The sequence below is a fragment of the Mauremys reevesii genome, linkage group 3 (genome assembly GCF_016161935.1).
Source record: "Mauremys reevesii isolate NIE-2019 linkage group 3, ASM1616193v1, whole genome shotgun sequence".
NCBI classification, from domain to species: Eukaryota; Metazoa; Chordata; order Testudines; family Geoemydidae; genus Mauremys; species Mauremys reevesii.
This window is the reverse complement of record NC_052625.1, coordinates 197,095,469-197,111,901: the sequence shown is the minus strand read 5'-3', so window position 1 is coordinate 197,111,901 and position 16,433 is coordinate 197,095,469. Positions and strand designations below refer to the sequence as shown.

Below are 16,433 nucleotides of genomic sequence, written 5' to 3'. Positions count from 1 at the left end.
AGTCAATTTTTTATTTCAGAAGGTGAAGAAAGCTACTAGGTGGGAGGCTGTTCTTGATTTGATTTTGACAAATCGGGAGGAACTGGTTGAGAATTTGAAAGTGGAAGGCAATTTGGGTGAAAGTGATCATGAAATGGTAGAGTTCATGATTCTAAGGAATGGTAGGAGGGAGAATAGCACAATAAAGACCATGGATTTCAAGAAGGCGACTTTAGCAAACTCAGGGAGTTGGTAGTAAAATCCCATGGGAAGCTAAGGGGAAAAACAACTGAAGAGAGTTGGCAGTTTTTCAAAGAGACATTATTAAGGGCACAAGAGCAACCTTTCCCACTGCCTAGGAAAGATAGGACATATGGCAAGAGACCACCCTGGCTTAACTAGGAGGTCTTCAATGATCTGAGCCTCAAAAAAGTGTCTTACAAAAAGTGGAAACTCGGTCAAATTACAAAGGATGAATATAAACAAATAACACAAGTATGTAGGGACAAAATTAGAAAGCCCAAAGCTCAACATAAGATCAAACTAGCTAGGGACATAAAGGGTAACAAGAAAACATTCTACAAATACATTAGAAGCAAGAGGAAGACCAAGGACAGAGTAGGCCCATTACTCAATGAGGGGGGAAAGACAATAACAGAAAATGTGGAAATGGCAGAGGTGCTTAATGACTTCTTTGTTTCAGTTTTCACCAAGAAGGTTGGTGGTGACTGGACATATAACATAGTGAATGCCAGTGAAAATGAGGTAGAATCAGAGCCTAAAATAGGGAAGGAACAAGTCCAAAATTAATTAGACGAGTTAGATGTCTTCAAATCACCAGGGCCTGCTGAAATGCATCCTAGAATACTCAAGGAGCTGTCTGAGGAGATATCTGAGCCATTAGCAATTATCTTTGAAAAGTCATGGAAGACAAGAGACATTCCAGAAGACTGGAAAAGGGCAAATATAGTGCCAATCTATAAAAAGGGAAATATGGATAACCTGCACTGCCTCAAGTCTATTTACTCCAGTGTGTGAACCCTGCACTGCCTCTGCTCCCATCCTTTTTATAGAAGAAGTTGCTGCTGAGAACACCAGAAGCCTGCTCTTAGAATCATAGAATATCAGGGTTGGAAGAGACCTCAGGAGGTCATCTAGTCCAACCCCCTGCTCAAAGCAGGAATTGCTCTTCAGCAATTTCTTTCCACACAATTCCACCTGCTTCATTGGAAAGTCCTTGAAGTTGCCAGTCAAAAGCCAGGGGCGAAAGAAGAGTAAATGTTGTTAGGGTCACATTGCAAAGTTAAACGACCTGCTGGTCCCCAGGGAACAAAAGCCAGATTCTGACCCCTTGAGCTGACCCTGCCCTTTGCAGAAGTTCAGGGCTTTGATGAATCACACTTCACCAATGCAGGATGCAAAATGTACTTACCTGGCCCAGGCCTACTGGCAGTGACCTCAGTGAGGTAATGGGAAGGCAGTTTGTCTCATTCAGAGCGGAGGACTGACCATCAAGACTCCTGGGTTCTATTTGCGGCTCTTCCACTGACTTCCTGTGTGGCCTTGAGCAAATCATTTAGGGACAGATTTTTAAAAGTGTTTAGATGGCCAAAGATGCAGAAAGGAGCCTACTGGGATTTTCAAAAGTGTCTAGTGCCTAAATCCCATTGATTTAAATGAGAGTTAAACACCCAGACCCAGATCCTCAAAGGCCTTTAGACTTCTAACTTCCACTGAAATCAACAGATGTTCAGAACCTAAATACCTTTGAGGCTCTGGACCCTGGACACTCGAAAATCCCACTTGGTGCCTAAATTCCTTTAAAAATCTGTGCCTCAGTTCAATCACTTGTGCGATGGGGATAACCATGTTTTCCAGTTCATAATTCCCATGTGTGATGGTAGATGGTAGATTCTGATCTGAGTTGCACCAGTGTAAAAGTGAAATGTGCCCACTGAAATCAATGGTGTTAATCTGGAGTTAGGGGCAAAGAGAGCAGGTTTTGACCCACTGACTTTTGTTGTGGTTTTTACCTATTTTGTCTCAGTACTGCATTAACCGCCCCGATTCAGTGGAGTGCTAAAGAACATGCCTAATTTTAATCACACAAATAGTCTAATGGAAATTCACATGCCTCCAGGGAAGCAGGGGTTAAATGCTTTCCTGAATAATTATGGGGCTACTCATTAGCTCAAAGTTATGCAAGTGCTCAGCTGACTCATGTTTGTAATTAACATAAAAGCACAATCTCAGGTCTCCAAAATAAAAAAAAAAAAAGTCCAGAAGATGCTGTTTGGCTAACTGAAGTGACTCAGCAGTAAAGCTGGTCAGGTAATTAGACACTTTAAAAAAAAAATGAAAAATTTACAGGAACATGGCTTCTTTTTTTTTTCATTTTGTCAAAAATTGTTGGTGTCTGTTGGAAAAACCAGAAATTGAATTTCTCTGTTTAAAACAAAAAACTTGGACTACTAGGCACTCTGGTAATACAAATAATAATTATTAAATACCCCTTAGTAAAGCTGGCCCTTAATCCCCACTTTGCTAGCTGCCTTCCTCCACGAACATTAGCATACTGCTTTAAAAGTAATCCCTTCGTTTTCTTTCTCATTTCAACAGGAAACATAATACAAGTCTGCGGGAAGATCATTGCTGGAAGATACGAAACCATTGACTTTAATGTTGACTATATTGATGGGTAATTACATATATTAATGTTCTGGCTCTGTCCATGTGATTGAATTTTTTTGGCATTTCTGTCTTCGACCAGCCTCATTGACAGCAATAAATTGCAACCAGTTGGCATGGAACTGCCGGTTTCCTCTTGCTGTGGTTTATTGCAGCTCATGAGTTGGGCTCCAGCAAACTTTGTTAATCTAATTGCAACTGGTCCATTAAGCTAGTCCGTTTATTGAGCGGTAGCACAGTCAATTGTGGCTCAGTGTGAATTGTACTGTAATTGCATCTGGTTGTTGGAGGTTTTATTTTGGTTAACAGATTAAAACAAACTAATTTCAAATGTAGGAAACTACAAGTTAATAAATTTTCTCTTCCAATTGCATTTTTAGAAATTCTATTAGCTGGGTTGGGGAGAATAATTTTCATGGCAAATGGAAAGTTAAAGCAGAGCTCTTCAGAAACAGTGGGCCAAATCCTAAAAGGTGTTTAGACTCCTAGCTTCCATTAAAATCTCTGGCCTTACTCTTCACTCCCTTGAGCTTCATAGAGTCACTTGCACTTCCACAGAGGGGCGACTTGATTTTTCCATTGCCCTGTTGCTTAAGAGGTCATTTACACCAGGGTCAGGTGGGTGTAAAATGCCACCATTCTGAATTCGCATTGGTGTAAATGGTCACTCAAGATGGAGGGTAACAGAGGCCCAGCGAGTTAAAAATGGGTATAAAATGCTACCACTAGGATAAGTGAGAGGAGGATTCTGAACTGGTACGTGTAGGCCTGGTTGTGCAAGGCTGTGGAGAATGAGGGCCCAGAGGGTCTACAGTTCCTTTAAGGTATTTGTTAATGCCGTAATTGATGTGAGGAGAAGGGTAATCAAACCTCATGCTTCACGAATTGAACTGATCGGCCTAGGGGTCAGGAAGAAATATTCTCTCATTGCACGTTTGCCATGGGTGTTTTATTCACCAGTCTCTGAAGCATCAGACATTCGCTGCAGGGGAGGCAGCATTCTGAGGCGTCGCAGGTCTGATACAGCATGGTAAATTCTCCGACTAGGGAACTAAATCTTCAGACGGTATAAATCCTAAGTAAGGCTGGGATTTAATCATGGGTGTTTTTAGTAAAAGTCACGGACAGGTCACGGGCAAGAAACAAAAAACCACGGCCCATGACCTGTCCGTGACTTATACCATAATCTTAGAGGGGGGTGCTGATTGGGGGGAGCCCCATGGGGGTGGGGCAGAGGCTGCTCTGGCCACTGCTGTGGGGGAAGTCCCGGGGGGGGGGGCAGCTGCGGGGGAGGAGCTCTGGGAGGCCAGCGGCTGCTCTGGCCACCACTGAGGGTGAGAGGAGCCATGGGGGCCAGTGGCAGCTCCGGCCACCCCCAGGAGCATTGCTCAGGCAGTCCCCAGGGCCAGCTGCCTGTGGCCGCCTGAGCAGCTGGCTGTAGAGTTGCTCTAGCAGTGGCTAGTGTGGCTGTCCCCAGAGCCACCTGAGAATCTAGCCCCGGGGTCAGCTGCTTGGGCAGCCTTGGGGTCAGTCACACTGGCCCCCGCAGAAGTCACAGAGGTCACAGGAAGTCATAGAATCTGTGATTTTTGCAACTTCCGTGACACGGAGCCCTACTTGTAAGTCAGTAGAGCTGCACTGATTTATACCAGCTGATTCAGAGTCAACAATCCTAGCCTCTGGATACTGATTAACCTCCTGTGTTCAATATCAGTTATTGTTTCACCCATCTTCAATGGGAACTACAAGTGCTGTGGTTAATGAAATGGAAAGTTGGAGTGTGTTTCTGTGTAGCTTTGGTGTGTTGGTATCCTCCACTGAAATGCTAGTTTCATTATTTACAATATAACCTCAAAACACTGGTGAGCATACTTGAGAAAATTCAACAGACTGAATAGATTCATCCTATAGTTTTATAGGAAGGCTATGCTCACCTTTAGTGAATATGTGCAGTGACTGGAGCAGGATTTCACACGAGCTCTTGCCTCAATCACGTGGATCTTGTAAAATGCCCAGTGACTGAGGCAAGGGCTCCTTAGGTTTGCAAGAGTTGTGCACGTTTCGTAAGGTGTATGGGACACAGCTTTCAGTGATGTCAAGTCAGATAGTTCCAAAATATAGAATTTATTTTTTCACTGAAGCCAGTGGGTGTTTTGCCAGTGACTTCAGCAGGTCCAGAATTTCACCCTCGGGCTCAATGGCTTCCCCTAATGTCACATCTTTCCTGTTTGTTTCCTATCTAGTCCTGTTATCCTCGAGGCGGAAGGAGATGGATGGATCAGCCTCTGTTCTTTTGCCAACAAGCAAACGAGAAGCATGTGAGTTTGTGATCTTCCTTTTTGCTTTGGGTCGTAGCTAATTTCATATTGCTTTGAGATCTCAATATGCTTGATTGTAGAGGATTGTCAGTCCATCTGGGTTATGGTAACAAAAGGCAGGTGCTTTGTCACAATTTCGAGGGGCTCTTGGAAAGTCAGCTCATTGGGTGAACTGTTGGAGTGCATGGGGATCTAGATTGTTGGTTTTCATAGAAATGTAGGGCTTGAAGTCACTGAGTCCAGCCCTCTGCAGTGAGGCAAGACCAAGTAAACCTAGACTGTCCCTGACAAGTATTTGTCCAACCTGTTCTTAAAAACCTCCAATAACGGGTATTCCACAAGCTCCCATGGAAGCCTATTCCAGAGCTTAACTATCCTCATAGTTAGAACGTTTTTCCTAATATCTAAGCTAAATCTCCCTTGCTGTGGAATAAATGGATTACTTCTTATTCTACTCAGGAGCGGCGCCAGGGTTTTTGCTGCCCTAGGCAGCAGTGCTCCTCCTCTGAGCATTCGGTGGCGGGGGGTCCTTCTACTCTGCGTCTTCGGGGCACTTCGGCGGTGGGTCCCGCAGTGAGTGAAGGACCTGCTGCCGAATTTCTGCCAAAGACGTGGAGTGGAAGGACCCCCCGCCGCCGAATTTCCGCCGAGGGTGGCATAATGCCGCCCCACAAATCCTGCCGCCCTAGGCCGTCTAGGGTCGCCTAGTGGAAGCGCCAGCCCTGATTCTACCTTCAGTGGACACACAGAGCAATAGATCACAGTCCTCTTTATAGCAGCCCATAACATATTTGAAGGCTGTTATCAGCTCCCCTCTCAGTCTTCTTTTCTCAAAACTAAACATGCCCGGTATTTTATTAAAATGTTTCCATCAGGTTTTCTAAACCTTTTATCAGTTTTGCTGCTCTCCTCTGAACTCCCTCCAGTTTGTCCACATCTTTCCTAAAGCATAGCACCCAGAACTGGACACGATACTCCAGTGAGCTCTCCTCTCTGCTAAGTAGAACTGGACAATTACTTCTTGTGTCTTTCTTACAACACTCCTGGTACTACACTCCTTTTTCACAACCGCATTGCATTGTTGACTCATTCAATTTGTGATCCACAATAACCACAAGATCCTTTTTGGCAGTATTACCACCTAACCTCTTATTCTCCATTTTGTAGTTGTGCATTTGATCTTTCCTTCCTAAGTGAAGTACTTTGCCCTGACCTTTATTGAAGTTCACCTTTTTCGTTGTTTGCTTGCATCTTGTTAGATTACCAGAGTCGGGGGAGGTTCTAGGTTCCTGGTTCTCTTGCATCCTGTTAGGGAACAGCATAGTTATTAGAGCTGCTTGGAAAACTGAATTTATGTTCTGCAGGAAATTCTGCCATTTCAAAATTTTGTTTTCACTCCAAATCGGAACAAAAAGTTAAAATTTCTCGTGGAACAGAAATTCAGAAAAAATTAGATTCAGAAACATAGGATCATGTTGATAGTGTCAAAATGTTATAATATAAAACACTGAATACAATATGTCGACTGATAAATGCAGTATATGTATAAATAAATTTAAATCAATACTTTAATATCAAAGTTGAAACGAGAGTCAAAACAACTCGTTTTGACAATTTTCCAGTGAACCCCTTGTTGAAATTGTCTCTTTTCCACAAAACATTTTGGTTTTGATGAAACCGCGTCTTCGGGTGGAAAATTGTTCCATCAAAAATTTGTCCCTTGGCTTTAATCATTGCCAGCCTGAGTATAAGTGGCGTGCTAGGAAATGTGCACTGAACAAAGGACAAGAGACTGATTCCATAGTCCTTGCTAAGTGTCAGGGACTGGGATGTGGGAGATCTGACCTAGTGGTTTGAGCTGGAGCCTGGCCTAGTGGTTGAAGCTTGGGAACAGGCTTTAACCACTAGGCCAAGGGTCAGAGCTGAGTGACAAGCGAAGCAGGGGAGTGGGATAGGAGCAAGGCTGGGAACAGCACAGGCACAGGGGAGATTGCAGCTGTCTGTGTAAGCGATGAGCAGCCAACAACCTGCCGCTGCTGCTGAGCTTGAGTGCAGACCTGTGGGCCTCTTGCAGCCAGTTGCGCAGGCCTGCCAATCAGGCGATTCTGCCACAGCCCAGCTGGGTTCATTAACTGGCCTGAGGGCTGGGCCGGCTAGCCGCAGGCTCAGCTGAGGGAACTCAAGCCCACAGTTCCGGGCAGCTAAGGTCCTTTTAGGCTATGGGAGTGGGCCAGCATAGCTGCCTTTACCCCAGTGTAGGAGGTGTATTAGGAGTGTGCAGGGAGCAAGCAGAGGGTAGAACTGGAATGCACAGCACTCCTCAGGGTGCATTGGCTGGCAGAACAGCCCCATCCCACTAGTGCCAATGAGACCAGTGGATCTCAGGATCAGCGGAGGTGACAGTGGCTTAGGCCTTCTTGCTGTTGGGATTTTAGCTGCTGATAGAGTCACCCGCAATGCAAAGCCCCAGCACTGGAAGCAATTACACAGTATGAGGCATCTCTCTCTCTCTCTCTCTCTCTCTCTCTCACACACACACACACACACACACACACACACACACACACACACACACACACACACACACACACACACATGTGTGGGTTAAATTGGGGCCAGCTGCACCAATACAGAGTGCAGACGGGATCTCCACCAATGCAGCACACTAGGGCTTTGCACTGGTCTGGCTACACTGGTGGCTAAGCTCCCAGTGTAGACAAGGTCAGCTGTGCATGAGTTCATTGCAGATTGGGATCAGACTCTTGACTCTAAGTGACACAGAGCCTGGAAGTATCTTCACTCACTTTAAATACAGGTGTAAGTGACTGAGTGCAGGGTAATAGGACAACTGCCAGAGTGGATCTCCGTGGCGGGGAAGTTTTCATGCCCCCGGAACAGCAGCTCCTGGCAGTGGCATTCCTGTTTGCATTACTTATTTAGCCAAATACAAACTATCTCAGTTCCCTTAAATCATAAATTCTTTTTCAGCTGCTGATGAAAAGGTCTTTGTTTAAAATATGGAAGTGGCGGGGCCAAACTGCTAAGGGTTTAAGCAATTTGTCAAATCATTGTTTAAACTTTTACAAACCTACCCTGGCATCATTGATTTTTTTCAAAGCAGTTTCAACATTAACAACATTCTTAGCCTGCCTGCTAGCAATCTATAACCACCCCTCTGAGAGAGAATGGCTCTGGTAATACTGCAATGTGCAGGCTCCTCTCTTCTTAAAAAGACACACGGGACCTGATTCTCAGGTTCTCCATTTCTGTGGTTTGGGCCGGGGTGGATAATCAGGGTCTGCCTCCTCCTGAGCACCCCCTTGGGGCTGAGGTGGCTTTGCAGCTTTCTGCTTCTGTTTCCCTCTTCAGGACTCCTTAATAAATTGTGCATACAGGCAATCCACCCCTCCGTAGGGGCTGGGCTTATCAAGATCAAAGTTCAGAACAAAACTCAAGGTCCCAAAATAAATTCTATAAAGTTCAACTCAATTCCCTGCTTTCAGCAGGCAACTCCCAGCCCTCCCTAGCTGGAATGTTCCCTCCTTCCCTGGAGTCTGCTTTCTCTGGTCTTCTCTGCCATCTTCAGCCCTTTGGCTTCCTGGCCAAACCCTTCCCCGGTCAAGGGTCTTCTTCAGAAGTCTCCTGGTCTCTGTCACAGTTTCCCCTCTCTGTTTTCTGTTTCCCTTTGGATCTTTAGAGAGGCCAGTTGCTGTCAATCAGGCCCCATCTAGGGGCCATTAATGAAGCACAGTTGGGCTAGGGGCTCCTTAAAGCAGAGGACAAAGTCCACCTTTAAGCCATCATTGCATTTCTCATACGTTGGGGCCATATAGTGTATGTCTACACCACAGTGTTGGCCAAGGTTCAGTAGAACTCGAGTTAGTGGACAGGTTTGTTAACCTAGGGCTTGAGCATCTACACTTAGTGGTAGCTCCAGGTTAGGAGTTATTGAATCCTGGGTCCCATCCCATTATGCAGGCCAACCACCCATATCCCAGACTTCCTGTTGCCCTCCCAAAATGTGGCTGCTCTAGCCTTTTGTTCATGGTGCACTGTGAGAAAACTTGACTGTCCACCAAACTTGACTTTCCAGAGAACAAAGAAAGTCAGCCCTTGGGATTGTGGGATAATTTTGGGGGACTCCCAGAGCATGAGTCCAGTGGGACTGCATCTATGCTGCACATCAATAAGGCTTGAGTCTTGGTTCCTGGCTTGACTCAGGCTTGGACCCTCCAGCCCTGTGGTTAGCATGGTTTGTGTGTAGGTGGAAGAGGGGTTAGGTTTGAGCCTGAGTTTGAACCCTGGGCTTACTTTGCAGTGTAGATCTGCCCAGTAGCTAGTCTGCATCACAGCAACCTCAGGACTGTACCTCTTCCTTACATCCCTCCTCCTATGCATCGTCTCCAGTGACCCAGTCTTGTGAGATGCTGTTTGCTCTCATCTCCCATTTAAGCTGAGGGTCCAAGCATCCTTCCAGTAACAAGCCCTGGAGCTGGGGACAACCTGTATTTTGTTTGGAATGGTTATGCTGTGTTTGCCTTGCGTTCCCTTTCCTTTCTAAAGGCAGCACAATTTCTCTGTCTCTTTACAGCTATCCCATTCAGATGGATCATGGAACAGGGACCTTACAGTGCCGTGTCGAAGGCAGCTATATCGGTCAGTGGAAAGAGGAGAACGTGTTCACCTACAATTCTGGTCTCTGCCTCAAAAGGTGTCATAATTAATGAAATACCCCCTGGGTGTCTAGCCTTCCCATCGGAAACCCAGGGTCGGGAGTGAGTCCCTGGAACATTTCTGCCCTTTCTGACTATGGTCTTATTATTGTAACCTAATGACTTATTTATTGTAAATATTTTCCTCCCTCACCCATTTTTTGACCTTCACTTTTCTTTACACGTTTCAGAGTAGCAGCCGTAGATTCAATGTGTGTAATGGCTCAGCCATTCCCAGTCTCTGTTCAAGCCTAAGTTGTTGGTATCTAGTTTGCATATTAACTCAAGTTCAGCAGTTTCTGGTTGGAGTCTGTTTTTGAAGCTTTTCTCTTGCAAAATTGCCACCTTTAAGTCTGTTGCTGAGTGACCAGAGAGGTTGAAGTGCTCCCCTACTGGTTTTTGAATGTTATGATTCCTGATGTCAGATTTGTATCCATTTATTCTTTTGCGTAGAGACTGTCTGGTTTGGCCAATGTACATGGCAGAGGGGCATTGCTGGCACATGATGGCATATATCACATTGGTAGGCTTGAATAGAGACTGGGAATGGCTGAGCCATTACACAAATTGAATCTATTTCCCCATGTTAAGTATCCTCACACCGTCTTGTCAAACTGTCTGAAATGGGCCATCTTGATTATCACTACAAAAGTTTTTTTTCTCCTGATGACAATAGCTCATCTTAATTAATTAGCCTCTTAGAGTTGGTAGGGCAACTCCCGCCTTTTCATGTTCTCTGTATGTGTATGTATCTCTTCACTATATGTTCCATTCTATGCATCCGATGAAATGGGCTGCAGCCCACGAAAGCTTATGCTCAAATAAATTTGTCAGTCTCTAAGGTGCCACGCGTACTCCTGTTCTTTACGTGATAACTTTCCTCCTCGTATCTAAGTGGAGGTGCACAAGAATGGCTATGTACTTTTATGGCCCTTTCCGTGGAGTAGCTGAGTTTTGGTGGTGTTTGTGGGCTCAGTGTGTCACTTGCTCATTGTTTCACATCACCGTGTTACTAGGCCTGTGAGGGTGCCCCTTCTGCTATGCTTGTCATCTGAGTTGTAGGCCTTTGCTATAGGCCATTCCCAGGAGAAAATTGGAGGGACAGCCGCCTCACACGATTACCAGTGTCTAAGGGTTTGCCCCGGTGGAAGACCAGAGTTATTTAGGTCTGGTGGCTAAGGCACTGCACTGGGATTCTGGAGACCTGGCTCAGCTAGGAGGCTGTGGGCAGTCACTTTAGGTGACATTTTCAAAAGGGCCTAAGTCCTGTTTTCAAAAGTGACGTAGGAGCCAAAATCCCACCGACTTTGAGTGAGACTTAAACTTCCTAAGAGCCTTAGTTACGTTTGAAAACAGGAATTAGGGGCTTTTGAGAAGGTTTCTCTGAAGCTTTCTGTGTGCCTTATTTCCCCTGACTCTATTTTGTATGTTTAGATTGTAAAATGCGACAGTGACTGGCTTAACGGGGTCCTGATCTCAGCTGGGGTCTCTAGGTGCTCCCATAATAATAATGTGGCAGGCTCCTGTGTCAGCTGGACACTGTGCAATATGGTTTTGGTGTGACCGCTCCAATAGGTTCTTTGGGGTGTGGTTCTCAGGTTTCTGTGTTCTCATAGCAGTACTAGTTGATGTGCTTTGTCCTCTCGCTGTAAATCAGAACAGCTCCCCTGAAGTGAGTGGAGATACACTGGGGTAAAGTCAGTGAAGAAAGGGGAATCAGGCCCATAGTGTTGATCCTAGTCTGCTGTGCTTTTTCTACGGACTCCCCCACGTTCCTGCATTAACTGTGTCTCTTTTCTCTTCCAACAGGTTCACAGAACATTAGCTTTTCAGTGTTTAACAAAGGAAAGTGAGTAACAGAAACGCTGCCTCGTTCATCTGCGGTTTCCTATGGCAGCACGGCTGCATTTCTGGGTCCAGAAAGAGTACCTGGATACATTGTATAGAACTTGCTTCTACATACCTAGCCCTGGCCCTTTACTGTCTCAATGGGATGAACTGATTATCAGATCTGAGGATGGCAGTGAGAAGAAAGTTCCCCCTAGAGAATACTGAAAGGATCTAGGGGTCTCCTTGCCATTGTTTAAGTGCACAGAACAGGGGTATCCATTAGATAGATGGGCATAATCCCCTATCACCAATCTTCTACACAGGCAGGGTGGCTGAGTGACTTGCGGGCATTTATTTCTCTTAGATGGGCCAAAACCAGAAGCTCAGTTGTGAATGTTAGGGGTGGGGCAGGAGGGCAGGGTTGGTTCTGGTCCAAATGCAGTATCAGAAGGGGTGTATGGCAGCTGATGCCTGGTGAGAGTTCTATGAGGGTTTTGCTTTAAACAGCAGAAGAGCCTTGCTCCCAATGGAGGGATAGCTCAGTGGTTTGAGCATTGGCTTGTTAAGCCCAGGGTTGTGAGTTCTATCCTTGAGAGGGCCATTTAGGGATCTGGGGCAAAAATCTGTCAGGGATGGTACTTGGTCCTCCTGTGAAGACAAGGGGCTGGACTCAATGACCTTTCAAGGTCCCTTCCAATTTTATGAGATAGGTATATCTCCATATAAAAAAAAGTTGACTTGATGATCATTGTCCTTGCTCATGAATCAATTGTTACTTTGGATAAAAAAGCCAGCCACAGATCTCTGCGAGGAGTTGGTAGAAATCAGCGTATGCATTGTGGCAGCTTCCTTATTAACTGCTGGGTTCGACTTCTGACTCTGTCACAGATTTCCTCGGTAAGCAGGTGTAATGCTGACAGACCCTGGTCATGAGCACCCGGGATCAAACCTGGGACCCCTGAGCTTAATGCAGGAGCCTCTACTGCCTGAGCTAAAAGACACATCTCTCTTAGCCAAGGCTGAAGCAGATTCATCAGTCTGTAGCTGGTCTGGCTGCCACTAGAGGGGGACAGAGTGCCACACCGAGCAGGCATGGGTTACACGTGGGCTAGTCATTTAATCTCGCTGCCCCCGTTTTCTCTGCCTCATCATGGTGTTGAGACTTAATGCTTATGAAAGGCCAGATTGCCCCCACAACTCCAACAGGATGTGCAGGGAGTGTTGTCCAGGGTCCAAGGTGCTTTGCACGCCCCCTGCATAGGCTAGGGACAATCTCTGCACTTTCCTTTTCCTTCCTTGTGTCTCCAAGACTGCAAGCTGCCCCACAGGGAGTGGGGACAAGGTGCACCATGGCCCATACACCCCCACATACAAACTGTGGCCAGGGGAATATGCTTGTCTATTCAAAAGGATGATACAGTCTGTGTGTACCCAACTGGTCCAATGTGTGATAGGTCTCCCCATGCCACATCCAAGTCGCTGAGGAAATGAGTCTGTCACAGGTATCCACTCTGGAATCTAGCTTTTTAGCTCAACCTGTAGAGATTCGTGTGGTCAGTGCTAGAGGTAGTTGGTTCAATCCCTGATGTTGGCCAGCATGGTTTGCTATCCATTCTGCACTTGCTGGAACTCTGGGAGACACCCATCGGGTATGGTGACTCCATCCATATGCCAGTGGTTAAATGTTACCATCTGGCCCACAATACACTCAGGTTAGAGCTGGTTGGAAAACCGACATTTTTCCCGCTGAGTTTTCTGTGAGAGAAATCACTGAACATTTTTGACTGCAAAATGTTGGGTTTGGGGAATGTTTTTGTTTCTTTTGACTTGGAATGTCACGTTTCATTTTTTGGACTCCAAAAACATTTCAATTTTCCATTTTTGGATTTTAAGACCCCCCCCTTCCCTTCTTTCCCTTCTTTTACTTTTCTACCCTTTTCGACTGAAAGAAAAGGGAAAAGGCAAAGTATCTGAAAGTGGGGAAAACCCCCTTTTTTACCATTACCCACCTGCAAAAAATAGGAAAACTGTAAGAAAGTGAGACAGTAGATTTTGATTTCAACAAAACTGTATTTGATAATGGCAAAATTTTTCAGTTGAAGAATTTCAACCAGCTCTAATTCAGATGCTTGAATGAATGATGCTATATATGGGTGAAAAGTAGCATTTGTTATCCTAGAATAACTGTTTTCCTGTGTTTATTCTGAGATGTCCTGTTCAGCTTCCCTGGTACTATGGAGAGATCTACCCTCAGCTCAAATTCCAAGGAGTTTCACAGGCCTTTCTCTCGTGTTGCAGGTCGATGGTACACAAGGATGCTTGGCTCATCAGTGCCAAACAGGAGCTTTTCTTGTATCAGACATTCTCAGGTGATGTACATTGCTGCCCCAATGACTGCCCTGCCCTATGACAAGTCCAAAGAGGCTTATGAAGAAAATCTTTCTATTATTCTTCCCAATGTTATTGTGCCTTTGATCCTTGTGTGCATTTCCCTTCGGATTCAGTGGGAGTTGCTCGCGTGTAGACAGAGAGCACAAAAAGGACCTCAGGACGAGATACAAAATCTAGCCCTCTATCTTTCTATGAGCTAAGGTTGTGGGGTGCCCAGATTTCCTGTCTCTTCCTGCTTTCATTGCATGCTGAACTGAACTCCCCGCAAGATGGGCCTTATCACTCAGGGTATGTCTACACTGCAGTAAAACACCCGTGGCTGGCCTGATTCGGCGCGCAGGCTTGCAGGGCTCAGGCTGCAGGGCTATGAAATTGCAGCATAGACATTGGGGCTTGGGCTTAACCCCGGGCTCTGAGACCCTCTCCCCTTGTGGGGTTTCAGAACCCAGGCTCCAGCCCGAGCCGCTATTTTTAGTGTGCTAGCACAAGCAGAGCTAGCAGTCTCTCTGCCTGCTATGGGAAGCCCCCTCATGTAGATGTACCCTTTGTCTCCAGCTTTGTGGGTGGCTCTGAAACCTCTAAAGGGGATTGAGCAGGAGAACCCTAACAAAAGGAGAATCAACAGGTCTGGAGATGGGGTGATAATCAAGCAACCCCACTATTTCTTCTGCCAGACCTACACTAGGTGCCTGAACCTGCTCAGCCCCCTCAAATCCTACCAAAGTTGGTGGGAGTTGAGGTCTTCGACATGCAGGGGGCTTTGGATAGGATGAATCAGCTGAAAATTACTTCCTGCCTATCCCCTAGCTGATTGTATTGTATCTCTTGAGTTTCAGTGTGAGAGTCAAGCATTCTGGGCAAAGATATATCCCAGACTGCTGTAGTATTGTCTTGTACTGAGTAAAGCGTTGTATTGTAAAACACGTGGGCATGAAGTCTCCAGCTCTCTAGACAGTAGAAAATTAAATCCTCAGTAGCTGTTGTCATGGCTAAGTAATGTCAATGATCTTCAAAAAGAATCTGGGTCTAAAACTCAAAGTATAACCACAGATCTAAGTTTCATGAACCGTAAAGCACCTGGCTTTGATTGCTGTCATAGATAGGACAAGGCTAGACAAGACCATTTGGCTCATCCAGTCTGAACAGGTTTCAGAGCTGCCTGCTATATCTTTCCCACTAAGGCCTGATCTAACCACTGATTGTAACTACTGTAACTAAGGGACTGGTGATTTGTGTTGTGCACACGTATAAAGGACTTGGTTTAAAGGATTTAGAGGGACCCCCTTGATGGCTGAAAGATTAATATGGCCCTTAAATGGATGGATTAGAACAATTTTAGGCTCGGGAAAGCTAAGGTCATCTCTCCAAATAGCCCATTTTAAGGATTATGAAAGTGTGATTCAGTGTTTAGAACTGCCATTGCCCCATCTGACTACAGTACCTGTGTGTGCGTGAGAGATGAGGAATGCTAAACAGCCACGCTGACATCTAGTGGGAAAATAACCAGATTGCCCATGCAAACGGAGACTAGAGGTCAAATCTGAGCATTCACAACGTCCATTGATATCACTGGCAATTGCCAGAGGCTCAGCATCTTTCAGAATTTGGCCCTAAACGCTAAGGATTAACAGCATTGTATTCAAACCGTTTGAAAGTTCAATTAGAGAGCCAAGGTGGATGAGGCACTATCTCTTATTGGACCAGCTTCAGATGGTGAAAGAGAGAAGCTTTCAAGCTGACACAGATCTCTTCTTCAGGTCTGGGCTCACCCACCTTGCCTCTCTCTCATATCCTGGGACCAACATGACTACAACAACACTGCTGACAGAAAGTTCACAACAGTCAAATCAGTCGGTTAAATTCAGAGGCCAGCCTGACAGTCTAAAACAGTGGTTCTCAACCAGGGGTACGTGTAGCCCTGGGGGCAGGGCCAGCTCCAGGCACCAGCTTAGCAAGCAGGTGCTTGGGGCGGCAGGTCCAGCAATTCGGTGGAGAGTCCCTCGCTCCTGGTTGGAGCGAAGGGCCTCCCGCTGAATTGCCTCAGATAGCGATGGCGGCTTTTTTTTTCATTCTTTTTTTTTTTTTGGCTGCTTGGTGTGGCAAAACCTCTGGAGCCGGCCCTGCCTGGGGGTATGGAGAGGTCTTCCAGGGGTACATCAAGTCATTTAGATATCCCCCCCCCCAAAAAGCACTTGGAAAATGAGTACAATGTAAAATTTCATACAGATAAAATGAGAAAGTAATAATTTGTCAGTAATAGTGGGCTGTGACACTTTTGTATTTTTATGTCTGATTTTGTAAGCAAGTAGTTTAAGTGAGGTGAAACTTGGGGGTGCGCAAGACAAATCAGACTCCTGAAAGGGGTACAGTAGTCTGGAAAGTTTGAGAACCACTGGTCAAAAATAGTTTAATTTCACCTGCTTCTGGCCTCCTCAGGATGTGAATTATACCAGCTTGTCAGAGTTATCATATCCCTCCTTAAATTGTCCTTTAGCTGAGCTATATCTCTAGGATC

The 16,433-nt window shown here is 45.7% G+C and overlaps 1 protein-coding gene across 1 annotated transcript in view; it reads left to right on the top strand.

Annotated features, from left to right (window-relative positions):
- The window catches only part of LOC120401191 (fibrocystin-like), a 41,300-nt gene that overhangs the window by 8,012 nt on the left and 16,855 nt on the right, over positions 1-16,433 (top strand). Inside the window, exons 3-7 of the mRNA XM_039530845.1 lie at positions 2,599-2,677; positions 4,911-4,985; positions 9,577-9,641; positions 11,507-11,546; positions 13,826-13,896. Of these exons, the coding sequence (XP_039386779.1) occupies positions 2,599-2,677; positions 4,911-4,985; positions 9,577-9,641; positions 11,507-11,546; positions 13,826-13,896 (330 nt within the window). The remainder of the gene's footprint in view (positions 1-2,598; positions 2,678-4,910; positions 4,986-9,576; positions 9,642-11,506; positions 11,547-13,825; positions 13,897-16,433) is intronic.